The 20,325-nt window shown below is 38.4% G+C and overlaps 1 protein-coding gene across 1 annotated transcript in view; it reads right to left on the bottom strand.

Moving 5' to 3' along the window:
* Positions 1-3,110: 3,110 nt before the first annotated feature.
* The window catches only part of CFAP61 (cilia and flagella associated protein 61), a gene marked incomplete at its 3' end in the record, with an annotated part of 257,071 nt that continues 239,856 nt past the window's right edge, over positions 3,111-20,325 (bottom strand). Inside the window, exons 26-27 of the mRNA XM_081290916.1 lie at positions 14,472-14,562; positions 3,111-3,311 (exon numbers count right to left, since the gene is read on the bottom strand). Coding sequence (XP_081147042.1) covers positions 3,111-3,311; positions 14,472-14,562 — 292 coding nt within the window. The remainder of the gene's footprint in view (positions 3,312-14,471; positions 14,563-20,325) is intronic.

Genomic DNA, 20,325 nt, shown 5'->3' with positions numbered 1-20,325 from the left:
AGGGGCAATTTTTGACTCAGTCTGGGGTCCTGTCCTTGAGTTTAGGGTGTATTCCTTCCTCCTCCATCACCGTTTCATTTATCTTCTCTTCTCGTCCCTCTTTCCTTTTCTCATTTCTGTCCTATCCCATCCTGTTTCTTTTTTCACTTCCTCTTGTCCGTCATCCCCCCACTTCCCTTCTCTTCCCTTCTTTCTTTCCGCACCTGTTTCTCTCCATCCTGTTCCACCCCTCCCACCTTCCTTCTCTTTCTTCCATCTTTCCCACTCTTGACTGTTTGTTTTCTCCCTCACTTCCAGTCTTTCCTACTCTGACTGTCCCCCTTTCTACCAAGTCTCTCCCTCTTTCCCAGTGTTTCTTCTCAGCCCCTCTGTTTCTGTCTTCTCTTTCTCTCCCCCTCCATCCTCTCTCTCCTCCCCAGTCTTCTCCTCCCCCCCTTAACCCCCTCACTTTCTCCCTTTTACTCTCCCCACCTCTTCCCTCCTCCCCACAGGCCAATGTGTGTTATTTTATTTGTCTAGAGAGAGCCTATTTGTTCAGTGATGTGTGGCCTCCTGGTCGCCTGCTTTAATGGGGGACGCGGAGGCTTGGTTTCTGGAAGCATTAGCATACAGCTGCCGGGCTCCATGCCCCATTCCAGGCTTGTACTTTATCCCAGCCTTATCATCACTTCTTCTCTCAACCAGAAAACAATCAACAGCTCCTCTCCCTGTTTCTTGGCTAAGACTCACTCACTCCAGTGCGTTCTAACACACACACACACACACACACACACACACACACACACACACTCTTCTAAGGGTAAATATTGATTAGAGAGGTTTTTAATCCCCCAGGCAATGTTTCCTTTTCCCTCTCACTTCATCTTTTATTTTTCTTTGCCTCCTTGTGTTATTTTAATCCAATAAAACCACAAGGACCCATTTTTGCAAAGGAGGTAGCTATACTATTAAAAACTGATAGGGCATCAGATAGGGTGTTGTATGTGATGTGAGAGGATATCACTTTGGAAAATTAACTTTGGTATTTACTTGCCAATATTCTTTGCTTAAAATGCAAAATTCCAAGCTCAGGTGGAAAGCCCAAGATATTCCCAGCTCAACAGCACTGAAATACACAGGGACTTCAAGTGTTTACCGGCCTCTACAAAATTTATGTCCTATGCACACCCAGAGAAATCCAAATATTGGTCTTTTGGAAGCCCTTTCTTTTGCCAGGCTTTATCGTCTCTTTATTCTGCCCTTAAAATAGCCAATTTCAAGCTTTGGCCAATGGCTCTTGAATTCTTCTCTTAGGAAATTTTTCTTCATTGGTAAAGTTCTTAGGTCTACACATCAGATTCAGGAAATTATTTCACAAATATGCTAAATTTCCTACATTCAGGAAATTACTTTCTAAGAAAGGGGCAAGGATTCAAATAACGTCCTTTGGAATACTTAGTAAGCTTAAGTGTGTTTTAGATATTTTCAAATGTGTCCTGATGCTTATGAAGATCCTTACCAAAAGGCAGCAGAGGAAAACTATTATCAAATTTATGCATGATTTGGTACTAAGGTTGACATTGTCATTTGGGGTCATTTATATGTAACTAGAGGAGGCTTTATCATGGTAATAGTTGGTCACAGAAGTTATAACTGTTGATCCTCTAACTGAAGTTGTTCTGTTAATCTTCATTTCAACATCCTAGGGCTTGTCACAGAAACTTGCTCCATTTGCTGATGAGTTTGACCCAAGTCCTCTCAGGGGAAAGAAACTAGGGAGAGAGTTGCCTGAGCTGACTCATTCTCCAGTCCCTGAAATATGGTTCCACGTGTGTTGGTTCTCAATTCTGAAGAGTGAACCAGGAGCAATTGTTTCCCATTCAAGTTACACAGTTTGTACCATATGGCCAGTGCTGGGCCCTCCCCCAAAATGACCCAGGCGTTTGTGTAAAATTTACATGTGAAGGAATTAATGGCATTTATGGCTTGATTTTGCCTGCCTTGAAAAAATCAGAGTCCAGTGTTCAATTTTGAAGCAATTTTGTTTTTGAGAAGTATCAATTTGGTAGTTCAAAATAATTAAGTGGTTTTCAGTAGAGAGTTGCATAATGTGTGCATAATTCTGTAATGCCAATTCTAACTTTTCCTAATAAAAATGGATAATCATTGTAAATGTGCCAACTTTTGCTAAATGTTAACAGAAATACAAAAGATGAACAAAAACTGGAATTGTGTTCCTGGAAACCAATTTTAAGCCCTGATGTTGGTCAAAAAATCATGTCACATTATACTAAAATAGTTTCAAATAAATGAAAACAATCATATGTGTTGCTTCCCAGTTCCAGAATCCATGTGTTTTCTGGTAGGCAATTCATTTGCTTTATTTTATAAGAGAGAGGTTTTCTGATCCACCTTCTAGGTGACAGGTAACAGGGGAGCCCCTGCCTGTACTCCCAGCAAAGCAGCAGTGCTTAAGGTGAAAGAAAATACACTAGATTAATTTCCCACTTCCATTTTACAATCTAAAACCTGTGTGTGAATCCCTGAATCTTCCAGTTTTCCTGTGTCTTTATGCTCATAATCTGCAACATGAATTTAAAAACATAGGGAATATGATAGTAACCTCCTTGTTTCAAAGGTCATGGAAGCTTTTCTACCCAATCAGTCTTTCTGATGTTGGGCTATAGATTTAATTTCTCATCATCTGGTCACTAATTTTTCATTTGGGGCACATGCTTTTCTTTTGTAATCACCTGTAAGTATTACTGGATAAATATAACTAAGAACTAAATTGACCCTAGAACATTATAGGAAATAAAACAGAATCACACCCAAGGTAAGAACCAGTTTTACACAGTATGATCTCATTTCATTGCTAAAATGGATTACTCTCACAGGAACATGTCTGGTATTTATTGGTAAAGCGTCCCTGCCCCAGAATAGAGACGCACAGCCGTGCGCCACCTTCTGGAAGAAAATAAAACTACAGGCATAAGTGAGGCGGAAAACAATCCAGGAAACCATGATGGCGTTTAGCTGTCAAGCCAGGCTTCTGGGAGCTTTTCTATTTCTACAGAGCACTTGCGATAACTAAATGTATGGATATAATACGATGGAGACCCTGGCCACAATTAAATGATGCCGGGCCACGCGTACATGGGCAGGTGGTAATGGTTATAGTGTAGATAGTCGAGGATGCTCCTTTCCACCAGGTTTTTGTAGATGGTTTCCTGGAAAACTCTCTTGAGGTATTTCCTGGGGCTCTCCTTCAGGTTTATTTCCTCGTCTTCTATCTGATGGGCTAACTGTTCTATCGAAGGAAGGTTTTCCTCCTGTGAAATGCAGTACAAGGTTAGATAAAGAAGTTTGACTCTGCACCTCAATAATCAGGCAATTTTATAAAAGCAAAACAAGATATAGTCAATTCCTAATAACTTTTTCTTGCTTTTCAGAAATTGTTTATAATCATGGCAAATATACATAACATAAACTTTATTATTTTAATCATTTTTAAGTGTACAGTTCAGTGGTATTCGGTACATTCACATTGTTGTACAATTATTGCTACCAGAACTTGTTCATCATCCCAAACTGAAACTCTCTATCCATTAAATAATAACTCTGTTCTACTCTCCTCTCAGCCTCTGGCAACCATAGTTGTACTTTCTTTCTCTGTGACTACTCTAGGGACCTCAGGTGAGTGGAGACATTCAGTGTCTTTTTGTGACTGGTTTTTATCATTTAGCATAATGTCTTCAGGGTTCACCAAGGATGGTCATTTTATCCTCTTCCTTTTCAGATAAGAATTATCTGTAGGTCATACTTGCTTTAAGGTTAAGAAAGGAGCAACTGAACATTTGTGCTTGAAAACTCCTAGATAATTTTGTTGTTTAAGAGAATCTAACAACCTTAGAATAAAGTAAAGTCAACTTTCATTGATATTTCTAAATATAGGGTTCAAAAGGAATACATTTATTTGAAGTTGAGGATCAGATGCTATGTAATCTACAAAATCAATATAAAAAGGATACACATAAAGACAATTGATAGACTTGTACAGTGAACACCTGCACACATGTACACTACCTGAATTCTACAGGTAACATTTTACTGTGTTTGCTTCATTTCCATTATCTGCCTTTCTATAGAAGGATTTTTATAAAAATCATTTCACTCAGGTTTGAGGTGTGTGTGTGTTTTTTTAACACTGTGATTTTAAACATTACCCTAAATATAAAGTCATATGGACTTTGATGATATATTTATCCCCACTTCCAAGAATTCTTTTTTTTCCCCCTAACAAAAATGGATTACTTGCAGGTTTCTACTGGATCAGTAATTGATTTTATTTATTTATTTATTTATTTATTTATTTTAGTTGTATATGGGCTCAGTGCCTTTATTTGTTTTTATGTGGTGCTAGGATCAAACTCAGTGCCCTCACACTGATGAGGCAAGTGCTCTACCACTGAGCTGCACTCTAGTCCATGGACCACTAATTTATTAATGGTAAAGAATGAATAGAAAAGAAGATTCACGCTTTATGGAAGCATGTCATCACTGGGTTATTTAAGCAAATGTGGAAAATTATACACAACATCTGGAAGAACAGTCTGGGAAGATCACAGGAATTCAGGTTTAAACCAGCTCCACAAGGCAGGGAGAGGGGAAGAAGAAAACTGATACCATTATCTTAAAATTGGAGGTGCTTGAAACACTGAGCACCACCAATACATATCCCTGGAAAATATTCCACAAATACATATGGGGTTGATTCTTACTTAAATTCACTGAAGAGTTGTGTCAAACCAACACAAAAACAATGAGCTTATTTACAGTTCCATGTTCAATATGTGGCTTTTTGTGTGTGTGTCTGTCTTATTTCACTTAGCATAGTATTATCTTCTTAAAAATCTTCTGAAAGTGTCTTTTCAAATTGTATTTTTAATCAACAAGTAATCATATGTTTATGTGGTACAATGTGCTGTTATGACACCTGTCTACATCTTGGAATAAGTAAATCAGTCTAATTAGCATATGCATCACCTCATATGCTTATCATTTCTTTTTTTATTTATTATATTTTATTTATTTATTTTTATTGTTGGTCGTTCAAAACATTACATAGTTCTTAATATATCATATTTCACAGTTTGATTCAAGTGAGTTATGAACTCCCATTTTTACCCCGTATACCGATTGCTGTATTGCTTATCATTTCTTCATGGTGAGAATACTTATTCGCTTGTTTTTGTGTTTCTGGGGATTGAACCCAGTATGAGAACATTTAAAATCTACTCTCAGCAACTTCAAGATATACTATGTATTATTTTTATTATTATATTATTATTAACTATGGTCAACACATTGTACAATAAATTGCTAAAACATTTTCTTCTGTCTGAAACTTTGCACCCTGTACTTTGAAACCAGGTAATATAATGCCTCTAACTTTGTTCTTCTTTCTCAAGATTGTGTTGACTATTCCTTGTCTTTTGTGGTTCCATATACATTTTAGGATTTTTTTTATTTCTATGAAAAATGCCAATGGGATTTTGATAGATTTACATTCAATTTGAGGATTGCTTTGGATAATATGGACATTTTAACAATATTTATTCTTCCAATCCATGAACATAGGATGTCTTTCTCTTTACTTGCATTATCTTCAATTTCTTTCATCAACTTTTTGTATGTTTTATTTTTTTCTGCAAAACTGTATTTTCACTGGGTTCAAGTATTGGAGAGGGCTACAGAGTAGTTTAAAAAGCCAGAAGGAGAGGCTTAGGTGGAAGCCCTGATACTAGAAGATGCAGAAGGGGCCCTCAAAGGTCACTGGGCTCTGGAGCTCCTCGTTGTGCTTGAGGATGAACTTTCAAGGAGATACCTCACCAGGTCTGGGAGCCACAGGCTGAGGATATCAGTCAGGTGGCTGTCCATCTTCTTGATGAGTTTCATATCTTCATTTGGGAATCCATTCTCCAGCAAGTCACAAAAATAGGGATCCATGTGAGCAGAATCCAGGGCTTGCAGATCCACTTGGCTTAGGCTCTTCTCCAGGGCCATGGCAGCTTCCATGGTGTCCAGGGTTTTGCTCCATCCACCTTGAGAAGGCTTTTTGCACATCTTAGAAGAGGGCATGGTCACTGCATTGGTTTTGTGCCTTTCAAGAGATGATCAGAGCTCTCACGCTTCTCCTCAGCCAACTTGTCAAAGAAGTGGCCCATACTCTCCAGAATCACATAGTCACAGTTGAAATAGTAGCCTAGAGGGACTGGGTTGTAACTCAATGGTGAAGCGCTTGCCTCAAGCGTGTGAGACCCTGGGTTTGATCCTTAGCACCATATAAAAATAAATAAGTGAAATAAAAGTATTGTGTCCAACTACAACTAAAAAAAAAAAAAAAAAAGGAGGAGGAGGAGGAGGAGGAAGGAAGGAAGGAAATAGTAGCCTAGAGAGAAATAGGTGTAGGAGGCCCAAATATGTAAATTGAATAGTTGATGGTGGTCTCCACCTCTGAATCTGGGAGGCCATGGTTGGTTGGTGATAAGGAACTAACAACAAAAAAATGTTGGCCTGTTTTGCAGGCAAGATGTGAGTGAGAAGATGGTCCTAAAGCTTGCAACTGGAGAGGAGATTAGAAGGTGACTGGAAGCTGGAAGAGAGGGACCCCCCCCCCCCCCGGGGTCTGTTCCATCCAAACATCACTAAAGCAAGAGACAGACCTGTGGGACTTCTGGGCAGGCTACTCTCATCATTGTCTCATAGTTTTCAGTATACAGATCATTCACCTCCTTGGTTAAATTTACTCCTAAGTATTTTTTATTCTGTTGTAAATGGGATTGTTTTCTTAATTTGTTTTTCATGTAGATATTGTCAGTATATAGAAATGCTATTGATTTTTGTATATGCTGATTTTGTGTCTGTAATTTTACTGAATCTGTCAGCAAAGTTTAGAGTTCTTTTTGTGTGTATCGTGTGTGGATTCTTTTCTCCTCCTTGTCATTCCCTTCATCCTCCTTCTTTTTGGTGGATTTTTTTAGAGCTTTCTGTGTATAAAATCACGTCATCAGCACACAGAGACAAATTTACATCTTCTGATCTTATTTGTGTGGCTTTTGTTTCTTTTTCTTGCCTAATTGCTCTGGATATGATTTCCAGTACTATATTAAGTGGAAGTAGCAAGAGTGGGCATACTGATCTTGGTCCTGATGTTAGAGTAAAAGACTTTTCATCATTGAGTTTGATATTAATTTTGGGCTTGTCCTATATGGAGAAATGTTCCTTAAATATCTTTATTTTTTGAGAGTTTTATTTTTTAATCATTGATTAAGGCATTTATCAAATGCTTTTTCAGTATCTATTTAGATAATTATATGATTCTGTCCTTCTGGAATAAGGTTTTGAGGTTCATCCACTTTGTAAAATGTATCAACACTTCATTTATTTTCATGGCTAAATGCTTTTCCATGGTATGGATAGAGCATATTTGTTTATCCATCGACCTGTTGTTGGACATTTGTGTTGTTTCTTCTTTCTAGCTATTATGAATAGTGCTTTGAATATTTATTTATTTATTTTTGGTACTAGGGATTGAACCCAAGGGTGCTTGACCACTGAGCCACACCCCAGCCCTTTAAAAATGCATCTATCTATCTATCTATCTATCTATCTATCTATCTATCTATATTTTGAGACAGGGTCTCATTAAGTTGCTGAGGCTGGGTTTTGAACTTGGGATTCTCCTGCTTCAGCTTCCTGAGTTCTGGGATTACAGGCATATGCCACTGTACCTGGCTTCTTTGAACATTTATATACAAGTATTTGTTCAGATATCTTTTTCAGTTCTTTTGGATATGCTTATAGTAATGTAATTGCTGGGTCATGTGGTAATTTTGTGTGTATTTTTTGATGAACTATCAAATAATTTTCCATAGCAGCTGTATAATTTTGTATTACCACCAGCAATGTCTCCATTTTTTCACATTCTCACCAACACTTATTTTCTCTTTCTTTCTCTCTCTCTCTCTTTCCTACAGCCATTCTAGTGGGTGTGCAGTGGTATCTCATTGTGGTTCTGATCTTTATTTCCCCAATGATTAATGATATTGAGTATGTTTTCATGTAAATGAGCTTACATATTCCATCTGGAATCTTAATTTTGTTCCATTGATCTATATATCTATCTTTATGCAAGTACCACAATGTCGTGTTACTAAATTGTTGTTGTTGTTCTGGAGATTGAACCCAGGGATGCTTTACCATTTATTTTGAAACAAGTTCACCCTAAGTTGCTGAGGCTGTCTTCAAATTTGTAATCCTCCTGACTTAACTTCCAGTGTCACTGAGCATGTACCACCATGCCCTGGCCTTGTTTCTAAATCTTGAAATTGGAAGTATGAGTCCATCAACTTTGCTCTGTTTTTTCCCCCAAAATAATTTTTGGCTATTTGGAGTCCTTTGTGTTTCCATATGAACTTTTCTATTTCTGTTAAAAAAGTCACCTTTGAATTTGATAGGATTATGTTGAATATGTAAGTAGGGGCTGGGGATGTGGCTCAAGCGGTAGCGCGCTCGCCTGGCATGCGTGCAGCCCGGGTTCGATCCTCAGCACCACATACCAACAAAGATGCTGTGTCCGCCGAGAACTAAAAAATAAATATTAAAAATTCTCTCTCTCTCTCTCTCCCTTCTCTTACTCTCTCTTTAAAAAAATAAAAGACAAAAAAAAAAGAAAGTACTTTCTCTAAAAAAAAAAAAGAATATGTAAGTAGTTTTAGGTATATTACCATTTTAATAATACAAAGTCTTTAGATCCACGAATACAGATGTTTTTCTATTTATTTAGGTCTTCTTTAATTTTTTTTCAGAAATATTTTGTAGTTTTCAATGAGAATTCTGTGTTACTTTGATAAATTTACTCCCCATTATTTTGTTCTGTTTGATGCTATTTATATGTGGAATTTTTTTCTTAATTTCATTTTCAGATTATTTACTGCTAATGTAAGTGTTGTGTGTTGATCTTGTATCCTGCAATTTTGCTGAATGCATGTATTAGCTTAATTGTTATTTTGTGGAATATTTAGGATAATATCATCCTATGATAGTGATAGTTTTATTGCTTCCTTTCCAATATGGATAACATTCCTTTCTTTCTTTTCTCTCTCCCTCTCTCTCTCTCTCTCTTTGCATAATTGCTCTGGCTAAAATTTCTAGTATCATGTTGCATCCTTATTCTAGGTCTCAAGATAAGATTTTAGCTTTCAAACTGAGTGTAATATATTTTTTTAAATATTTATTTTTAGTTGTAGTTGGACACAATACCTTTCTATTTATTTATTTATTTATTTATTTATTTATTTATTTATTTATATGTGATGCTGAGGATGGAACCCAGGGCCTCATATGAGCGAGGCGAGCACTCTACCACTGAGCCACAATAAGATAATTTTTCAGAATTATCTTATCAGATAGGGGAAGTTACCTTATATTGCTGTGGGTTTGTATGTGTGTGTTTTTTTTTTTTTTAGAGAGAGAGAGAGAGAATTTTTTTAATATTTATTTTTTAGTTATTGGCAGACACAACGTCTTTGTTTTGTATGTGGTGCTGAGGATCGAACCCAGGCCACACGCATGCCAGGCGAGCGGGCAACCACTTGAGCCACATCCCCAGCCCTGTATGTGTGTTTTAATTATGAAAATGTGTTTGATTTTTTTCAAATGCTTTTTCTGCATCAACTGAGAACATACTATTCCCCCCTTCATTTTATTAAAGTAGTATATCACTTTGATTCATTTTCTTCTTCTTTTTTTTTTTTTTTTTTTTTTGTGGTGCTGGGGGTTGAACCCAGGGCCTTGTGCATGCAAGGCAAGCACTCTACCAACTGAGCTATATCCCCAGTCCCCACTGTGATTCATTTTCATATGTTGAGCTACTTTTACAGTCCTGGGGCAAATCTCATATGGTCATGGTGTATAGTCCTTTTAACATACTGTTGGATTTGATTTGCTAATATTCTGTTGAAGATTTTTATATATAAATCATAAGGGATATTGGCCTGTAATTTCCTTTTTTGTGTGATGTCTTTTTCTGACTTTGGGTAATGGTCTCAGAGTATGGTTCCTTCCTTCTGTATTATTTGGAAGAGTTCAAGAAGGATTGACGTTAATTCTTCTTTAGATGTTTGGTAGAATTCACTAATGAAGACATCTAGTCGTGGGTTATTCTTTGTTGGGGGGTTTTTGATTATTGATTCAATTTCTTGACTTTTTATAGGTCTTGTGATTTCCTATTTCTTTTTCAGTCAGTTTCTAGGAATTTTTCAGTTTCATCTAGGTATTTACTAATTAGTTGGCATGATTATAATATTTTCTTATAATCTTTTTTATGTTTTTTAAAGGTTTTATTTTTTTAAAGTAATGTCATCACTTTCATTTCTGATTTGGTAATTTAAGTCTTTTTTTCTAAGTCTAGCCAAATGTTTATCAATTTTCTTGATTTTTTTTCAAAGTACCAAATTTGGTTTTAATTTATTTTCACTATTATTTTTTATTCTTTGTTTCATTTGTCTGTGCTCCAATCTTTAAAAAATTTTTTAGTTGTAGATAGACACAATACATCTATTTTATTTTTTATGTGGTGCTGAGGATCGAACCCAGTGCCTCCTGAATGCAAGGCAAGCACTCTACCACTGAACTACAACCCAGCCCTCTGCTGTAATCTTTATTATACTTACATTAAGTTTAATTCTTATTCTTGTTTTATAAGCTTTAAAATTAGGTTATTGATCTGTAATCTTTCTTTTTAAAAAAATGTAAACATTTATAACTATAAATTTCCTTCTGCAAATTGCTTTTGCTGAACTTCATACATTTTTATACACATTGTATTTTTTCATTCATATCTATTACTAATATTTCTTTTGGTTTGCTTAAAAGTGCATTACTTAATTTCCACAAATTGGTGAATTTTCCAGTTTTCCTTCTGTCGTTCCAGTTTCTAGTTTCATTCCACTGTGGTTGGAGAATACACTTTGTATAATTTATGTATTTTAAAATTTATTGACAGACGTTTTGTGGCCACACATATGGCCTGTTCTGGAAAACGTCCTGCATGCACTTGAGAAGAATGTGCATTCTGCTCTTTCTGCATGGGATATTCTGTACACATCTGCTATGTCCAGTTGGTTTATAGTCCTCTTTTCCTTACTGATCTAGCTGGTCATTCTGTCCATTGTTAAATGGGATATTGAAATCTCCAGTTCTCATTTCTAACAGCCTCTTTCTTCCTTCAAGTCTGTTGACTTTTGCTTCTATGTTTTGGGGTTCTATCATTTAGTGTGTGTATGTTTATAATTATTATAACTTTCTTAAAGGACTTTCAAGGATGATTTTGACTATGCAAAAATTTCACCTTGGTCAGTGACAACAGGGTTCATGTGCAGCAAAAATGTAGTGTCACTGAATTTATAATCTGTTTCTCTCTCTTGACCTTCACAGCAGGATTTTGGATATCATAATAAATTTTAAAAATATGTAGATTTGAGATGATTTCTTATAGTCATAGATAACCATCTTTCTTTTATCCTTTTTCTACATGTGGAGGGAGAGGAAAATTGAAATGCCAACCTCTGGGATGTTATTGCTGAGTGTCCATACTTCTCTGAAATTGTTATCATCTTGATATTTGAGAAAAGGGATTCTTCTTCTTCTTTAGGGCATAGATGATAGATGCCATTAGATTTTAATTTTCCATCAGCAGAATCTTAAATGAAATTTCTGCAGCTGTCTCCACTGTCACCATCACTACCACTGGTGCTGGTGACAGCTAGGATTTGCTGAGTGAGTCTCTGTGCCACGTGCTTGTGCACATCCCTTCTGTAACTCCTTCCTTAGCTCTTGGGGAGGTGGGAACAGCCAGCCTTTATTCCACAGGAATCTGACAGAGCCACCCTACTTGGTCCAACCAGGCAAGCAGCAGACACTACACCATGTGCCACCTCTTCACGTGGGCCTTCCCACTGGACAAATGGAAATGCTGAAAGCAAAATAGTCCCCCAGTGGAGGTTTTTCTTCCAAAGGTTTCACTTTCTAGGAATCTAGAAAATCCACAAAAATGGTTGTGGGGTCCTCAGTGTGTCTTTGGCAGATGTCTGTAGCCATTCCTCTACTGACTGGGCCTGCAGTCCACACTGAGTTCATTCATAGCAAACTGGCCCACACCCAATGGTAGCTCATGGATAAAAGTTTCAGGGTGGCTCAGGAAGACCCATAAAAAATGATAGATGCCACTGGATTTGATAGTTTACTTGGGATGGTGAAAAGAAATCTTTTTTTGAAAAAAAAAATTGATGACCCCATACTGATGCATGATTATTAACTAAAGTCCATAGTTTACATTAGGGTGCATTCTTTGTGTTGTACATCCTATGGGTTTTGAGAAAAGTCTAATTGGCACATGTCCATCCTATGATATCATAGAGTTTCACTGCCCTAAGAAGTCCTCAGTGTTCCTAATTTCACCCCATGCCCTTCCTCTTTTCTCTAAATCCATGGCAAATTAACATTTTAGGAAATTGAATTTTATTTAGAAAGAGAGGGCTGTGTAACAATTCTGATAAGATATTTTAAGAATCCTGTGGTTTTCAGTAATTACTTAGGAAATTAGTGTTCTCCTAACAATAAAACACTCTGCTTATTCTAAAACCCCTTGCCTCTGTGCAAAATATTAATTGAGGAACTCGGATCTAGAGGTCATAAAGATTTAGGCACAGAGTTTTGATGCAATCACTAGCAAATGAATGCGTCTTTATGATAGAGGCCGGAGCAAACTGCATATCACATTTTGAGAGGAAGGGAGGTGTCTGAGGAGTTGAGCAAAGTTCAGTAAGCACTAGGCTTACATTTGGGATTAAGATTTCAACCTGAGCTGACCTCCTTGCAGCCCCAGGGTGACATGCAGGGGATTGTCCTGTAGCATCTTTAACTTCTACAGTTGGCCCGTCATATCTACAGGTTCCACACCTGTGGATTCAACCAACCATAGTAAAAAATATTTGGGAAAAACATTTTGCCTCTACTAAATGTATGGGCTTTTTTTCTTGTCATAATTCCCTAAATAGTACAGGAACTATTTACATTGTATTAGGCACTAAAAGTAATCTAGAGATGATTTAGAGCATGTGGGAGGATGTGTGTAGGTTCTAGGCAATTGTCACACAATTTTATATATGGAATTTGAGCAGGAAGGATTTTCATAATTGCTGGGGACCTGGAACCAGTCCCCAAGGATCTGAGGGATGTCTGTTTATACATTTCAATCTGAATAACTTATGCAGCATCTGACTTTTGCATTTAGCCACAGTATCCTCCACTTCCCTCATTTCCATTTACCTACTGGGTTTTTACCTGTGTGGACCCTAAAGCATGTCAGTGTGGTTGAAACTTCAGAATTAATATGAATCTACTTCAGATTAGTAAATTGTTTACGCTTCCCAGTTTGGGTCCAAGGAGTCACACTGAAAAGGGGGCTGTTGAAGAGAAGGCGGTAAGACACACAGTTTGGCCCTGTATGGCTCAGTGCCCATGTTCCCAGAGAATTTCGAATTTGATAATTGTTGTGACTAGCTGTGGAACCCGCAGTGGGTCATTTAAAATCTCTAAACTCTTGGTTAACAGTTTGGTTCTGTTGTGTTATGAGAGGCAGTGCATGCTTGGCTGGAATGCAGTAGGGACCCTCGGTCCATGATATCTCTCTGTGTTGTCCACTGTGGTAACCTCCATGGGAAACTTCAAGGCTATGGATGCTCCCAAGTGGACGTGACAATAGAGCCATAGAAGGTGCCCACTTAGATGTTAAATCAAGGTGGAAATTAACCAGAGCCCCAGCCCTTGTCTGTGTGAATTAAGATAGAGTCTAGGATAGATATTCGACAGCTCTCTGTATTAACATTTTACAGCAATGCCAAGGACTCTCGTATTGAAAGAAACAATCCAAAGTTTCACAGATACCTTCTTTTTTTCTTTGGAGAGTCACATTTCTTACTAAGCCTGGAAACTTTGTGGTATGTGGCCTAACTTCCAGTTAATTCTGTATCACTTTGGGAAAGATGTCTCGGTTTATACCTGATGACTTCTCTTTATATCTTTAAAACAGCACAGAGACAAATGTTCAGCCAAGGGCAGACAGAAACTGAAGGAATTTCATTCTCACTCTTGAGGACAGATAAATTACAACTCATATCCAATTTTCAGCCAACACGATAGTTAAGCATGAAAATACAGCTACTTGTAAAACGGAAAAAGAACTCACTCTCCCGAGAACACACCACTGTCTACATTTCCATGCTCCATAGTATGTTCACATGAACTGCAGTTTGACTTAAAAAGTAAAGCCATACAATGGGAATGTAGGGGAAAATCCAAATGATCAACAACTATCAACTGCTTGTAATTTGTAAAGAATAATCCACATGTCCATTAATCACTCCTACCTCCTTGGAGGCTAAGATTTGGCGTAACTCTTTCCTGAGATCAATAAAACGATCGTGGAAGAGGGCCATGCACCACGGCTCCGTGAAGTAGCTGGTGAGGGAAGAAGAGATTCAGTTAGCTGGCAACTCTCTCATTACCACTAATAAAGTATTTACCTGCTTTTTTGCCTTGATAAATTACAGCTCTGGCCCCATTGCAATCGTTTGCTCATAAAATGCCTCGTGGAAAAGTCTGGCCAATCAATTTTTTAAATGGATGTTCCTGATGTAAGGCCAGGTTTTATAATTACATTTAAAGTGGTTTAATTCAGAGCTGGGGCAAGACCCAGTGAAGAATCCTGATTTTATCAGAATTTAAAAGCCTGAAGACTTGTAAAGAACGGTGTCTCCATTATCTGCCCTCGTTTGAGAAAAACAGATTGCAGGATTAACTGAACTGCTGCATAAACAAATTAAATTTGGGTAGACAATAACACAAATGTTGTTCATCATTAAGGTTTCTGGATTAATAATGACCAGAAAAACAGGCCACCTCGGTGTTGCGACATGGCCTTTGCAGTTGTTCTGATGCTTAATTGAATCTCTTTTGGTGTTTGGATCTGCTACCTTTTCACTGAAAACTGAATAAATGCTGTCTTACCTGGAGAACAATATCCATAGTAACAATCGCCCAAAACTTGATGCAGTCTTCCAATAACCAAGAACATTGGTATTTTCACTCTTACTTTATTTGCATGCTAATTGTCTTGGAACAGGAAACTTCTTTGGGGTCTGAGCCACTTTGATTATACAGGCTTCAGTCTCCTCTGGATGTGAGTTTGCTGTTTTTTGTATTACTAATGGATGTCATTTGTGTACACAGGGGAGGAAAAAGGGGTGTTCCCTGCAGGTGTGCACCTTCCATGACTTGTAGATAAAGACAGAGGTAAAGCCCTAAGGGCCACTGAAGTATTGGAAGATGAATATAATGGTGAGAGACTATGTTAGGATCAACATGGCACTCAGCTGTATCATTACTGTCTATCACCTGAACAGAATGTGGCCTAATTTCTTGCTTAACTGCTTACCTTGTTCTTCATTCAACTATTAATTCCACTGATATTTGTTCTGTACCCACTATGGCCCCAGCACTCTCCTGGGTCCTGGGAAAATAGCAGTGATTGAAATAAACAAACATCCCTACTACCGTGGAGTTGCGTTCTTGAGATGATTAGGGAATACAGCACATGATGATTGCTTAGCCAAAAATGTAAATGAAGCAGGGATAGTGGGAAGAGTGTTGGGGAAAGAGTGGACAATGAAGGGCTCAGTCCTGAGGCAGTGACTTAGTGAGCCTTCAAGGGAAGGGAGGGAGAGAGCCATGTGGATATTTTGGGGGAGAGGGGAAGCATTCCAGAGAGAGAATAGCAAGTGCAAGAAATGCAACAGAGTATGCCTGGACCACTTAGGGAGGTGGGATGAAGATCCCCAAAAGAAGGATAGTTGGGATGAGTTCAGGAAGGTGATGGATGAATGGATTCCTCTTACTCGATCTGTTCACATCTGTTGTGGGATCGCTCCATGGGCAGCCAGCTTAACAACTGCATACAGCGGGCATCTTGCAAACATTCACTGAATGAGTGCTTATTGCAATGGATACATTCTATACTATCTGGCTCTGAATGGTCTTTTATAAATATAAGAATGTAATTCTGCTAAACAAATAGGTGGCAAAACTCTGCAAAAAAATGTCCCAAATGTCCTAAGAAAGGGAGGATGCCATTATGAATAATAAGAAAGGCTTGCATGATAGTAGAGTTTCAAGAGTCTTGCTGAGCTCCTGCAGCATGGACTCAGTGCTGGAAGGCATATCATGGCAGTCTGTCCAAGTACTGCTGGCCTCTGTAGTTACTCAAGGACATGGAATCCTGAATGGATGCAGTGGCATTGATGGAATCCTAGAGTTCTGGGAGGGTCGAACTCAGGATGTTGACATCTGGACAACTCCTCAGGTGTCACCCTACTGAGATGTTCCTGAACAGAAACATCAACAACAGCCTCAGTCCAGATGAGTCCAAACACAGCTGGGCCTGGATGGTCTCTTCTTCTCAGATCTAAAAGTTTCAGGGAATTATGGACTTACATATCTTGAGACATTCGTTTAGTTAGAAACCAGTGGGCCCTCTTTAATCTGTCACCACCTTTCCTCCATTGTTGAAACGCCCCATGTTTCTATGGCACCTTCAGAAGTTCCCACCTTCTTGGTTTGGGGCATCTACAGCCACATCCTCCCCCCACTTTCTCTCTGCTTTCCTCACAGGATAGTACGATTGTATTTCTACTACCCAGGTGCTATTCCCACGTTCTTTCCTGCTCAGTGCCTATATGCCTCTGCCTTGTGTTGCCCATTGGATACTCTTTATTGTCTGTATCCAAGAAGGAGGTCTAGGGAAATACACTTCCCTCAAGAATATGAGCTCCTTGCCCTGGGCTACAGCCCACCATCTAAATGCCCATTTACCCAGAGCCCTTGCCCATTAAGCCCAACACAAGTCATTAGAGAATCAAGTGGCCCTTAATTTTCTGAAATACTTCTAGGGATGCACAGTGTCTGGGGGAAGTCAAAGACTAAGTTTGATGCTTTTGAAAATTATTTCTTTCGCTGGCTTTGGAACTCTCCACGGCTTTCACCCCAGTACCTAGCAAAAATGACACCTTAATATTTGATGACCCCTTTTCTCATCACATTAAACAGTTTGCAAGGCAGTGACCTACGAGACCTGCAGTTTTATTTCTTTTACGCTCCCCACTACTGCCACTGGAAATGGAAAAACATGTGGGGCTCCTTGTCCAGAAGGGGACAGTCTCTGTAGCAAACTGTTGTTGCCAATATTCCCAGAATTTGTTGGGGGCAGCCATTTTTATGTACAAAAGAAAGAGGCTTCTGGATCTGTATTTGGCCTACCCAAGCCCCGCCCCTCAAGAAAGAACTCTTGGGCTCTGTCATCATAAGAAAGCTAGCCTTCACGAATTGGTGTGAATATACAACCAGAGATATGAAAAATTGTGCTCTGTATGTGTAATATGAATTGTAATGCATTCCGCTATCATATATAAATAAAAAAATTAATTAAAAAAAAAGAAAGCTAGCCTTGAAACCAAATCAAAGTGTTGACCACTAAGGACTCCTTCTCAATCTTAATTGCTGCTTCAGTGGTAGTTCATAGTGACAACTTGAAAAGGGCGCTAATTGCCAGGTGCAGTGGTGTGTGCCTGTGATTCCAGTGACTGGGGAGGCTGAGGCAGGAGGATCACAAGTTCAAAGTCAGTCTCAGCAACCTAGTAAGACACTCTGAAATTCAGTGAGACTCTGTCTCTAAAAAAAAAAAAAAAAAATACATAAAAGGGCTGGGGATGTGGCTCAGTGGTTAAGTGCCCCTGAGTTCAATCCCCAGAACCAAAAAATAAACAGGCAGGGGGAGGGGAAGGCTCATTAAATGATGCTCCCCCTACCTGGGATTGCTGGGACAGTACCATGAGGAGCAGCAGAGTCCTCCCCATTTTAAGAACAGCTTCTCTTGTGTCTGTCTGCAACAGCAGACTGCTCTCAGCTTGCCAAATAAATGAATATACATAAAGCTGCACGCTTAGCCAGGGGTTAAACAGGGTTCCCAGACTCAGAAGCAGGAGGTCTCCTATTCCAACTCTGACTCTGATCAGAGGGCAGTTAAACCAAACAAAAGTTAGAAAGAAGTTGACCAGCAGTTTCCAAAATGTCCTTGGTCTGCTCTGTTGATAGACCTTCAGCTCAGCCTCTGAAGCAGGTATGGGTAATTAATAGGAAGTGGCTGCTATTTGGTAAAGCTGGTGTTAGATACCCTGCATTTTAGAGGGCTGTGAGAAGGAATATTTTCCTCTAAGAAAAAAAAAATTGACTCACAAAATCTACCCAGTGAAAAATCTTACTTGCAAGGTTCTTCCTCAATCCTTGCTTATTTTGGTAGTGATTTTTTTAAAGCACTCACTGGACGCCCCTGGGGTAACCACTGGAATGCTGACACCCATTTCCTTTGTGTTCTGCTTCATGCTGGGTGCTCAGCCATTTACCACTCACAGCCCCCAAGTAGTTCAGCTTCTGTTCACACTTTACTCAATGGTCCCTGAGATCTTGTTTGTTTCTGGCAAATTAACATTTTGACTTTTTAAGTTCAAAGGCTTTCTTTTTAATTTTATTTTAGTGCACTGTAATTATACATAATGGTGGAGGTCACTGTGACATATTCATATATGCACATAATTTGCTCCAATTCATTTCCTGGTACACTCCTTTTTCTTCACCTCTTCTCTTCCCCAGTTCCCCTTCCTTTTCTCTTCTGGTTTTCCTTCTATTTATTTACATGTATATTTTTTTCACTGGTGCATCACATAAAAGTGGGATTCATCGGGGTATATTCACACATGCATCCAGCATAATTTTGTTGATTTTATTCCCCGGCTCTTCCCTGTTTCCTCACTTCCTCTATCCTCCTTGACACCTTACCTGTCCTCCACTGGTCTCCCTTCTATTTTCATGAGATCTCCCTACTTTTTTCTCTCTAGCTATTGCAAATGAGGGAAAACATTTGATCCTTGGCTTTCTGAGTTTGGCTTATTTCACTCAGCATGATGTTCTCGGTTCCATCTATTTTCATGCAAATGACATAACTTCATTCTCCATTATGGCTGTTGTTGATAGACACATAGGCTGGTTCTGTAGCCTGGCTATTGTGAATTATGTTGTTAAAAACATTGGAAGGCAATAAAAAATAAGATACCTGGGAATAAATATAATCAAGGAGGTGAAAGACCTCTGCAATGAACATTACAGAACACTGAAGAAATGGAAGATGATATTAGAAGATGAAAATACCTACCATGTACCAAGCAGAATTAATATTGCCAAAATGGTCATGTTACCAAAAGTGATCTGTAGAGTTGATGTAATCTCCATAAAAATTTTAGTGAAATTCTTCATAAAACAAGAAGGAATAATCTGAAAATTCATGTGGGAAAATGAAAGACCCAGAATAGACAAAGCAATTCTGAGCGATAAGAACAAAGCTGGAAGTATCACTATACCCAACTTCAAATTATACTACAGAGCTACAGCAATAAAACAGCATGGTGCAGGCATAACAACACACATTTAGATCAGTGGGACAGAAGAGAAGACATCCAGACAAACCCACACAGATGTAGTCATCTCATCTTTGACAAAGGTGCCAAAAACACAAAGTGAAGAAAACATATCCTTTTTAACACATGGTGCTGGGGAAACTGGATAGCCATTTGTATAAGAATGAAACTAAATCCCTATCTATCACCCTGCACAAAAGCCAACTCAAAGTGGATGAAAGACCTAGGAATCAGGCCAGAAATTGCAACTATAGAAAAAAATAGAGTCAACATTCCAGCATATAGGTATAGGCACAGAATTTCTTCATAAAACCCCTCAAGCATAAGAAATAAAACCAAGAATCAGTAACAGGAATGTTATTAAATTAAAAATCTTCTGCACAGCAAAGAAAATGCGTAAGAGATGAAGAGTGAGCCTACAGAATGGGAGAAAATCGTTGCTAGTTACTTGTCTGAGGAGTAACATCCAAAACATATAAAGAACTAAAACACACACACACACACACACACACACACACACACACACACACAGCAGTCGGGGGTGGAGCCCAAACCAAATAATGTAACTGACAATTGGGCAAATGAACCGAACAAACATTTCTCAAAAGAAAAAAAAATTGCAAATGGCTTATAAACATAGGAAAAAAGTGTTTAACATCACCAGCAACCAGGGAAATCAAACCCATCAAGAACATAAATA

Source organism: Spermophilus citellus (genome assembly GCF_964194105.1).
Source record: "Spermophilus citellus genome assembly, chromosome: 4".
NCBI classification, from domain to species: Eukaryota; Metazoa; Chordata; class Mammalia; order Rodentia; family Sciuridae; genus Spermophilus; species Spermophilus citellus.
Note: the sequence above shows the minus strand (reverse complement) of the source record. Positions and strands in the feature narration are given on the sequence as shown.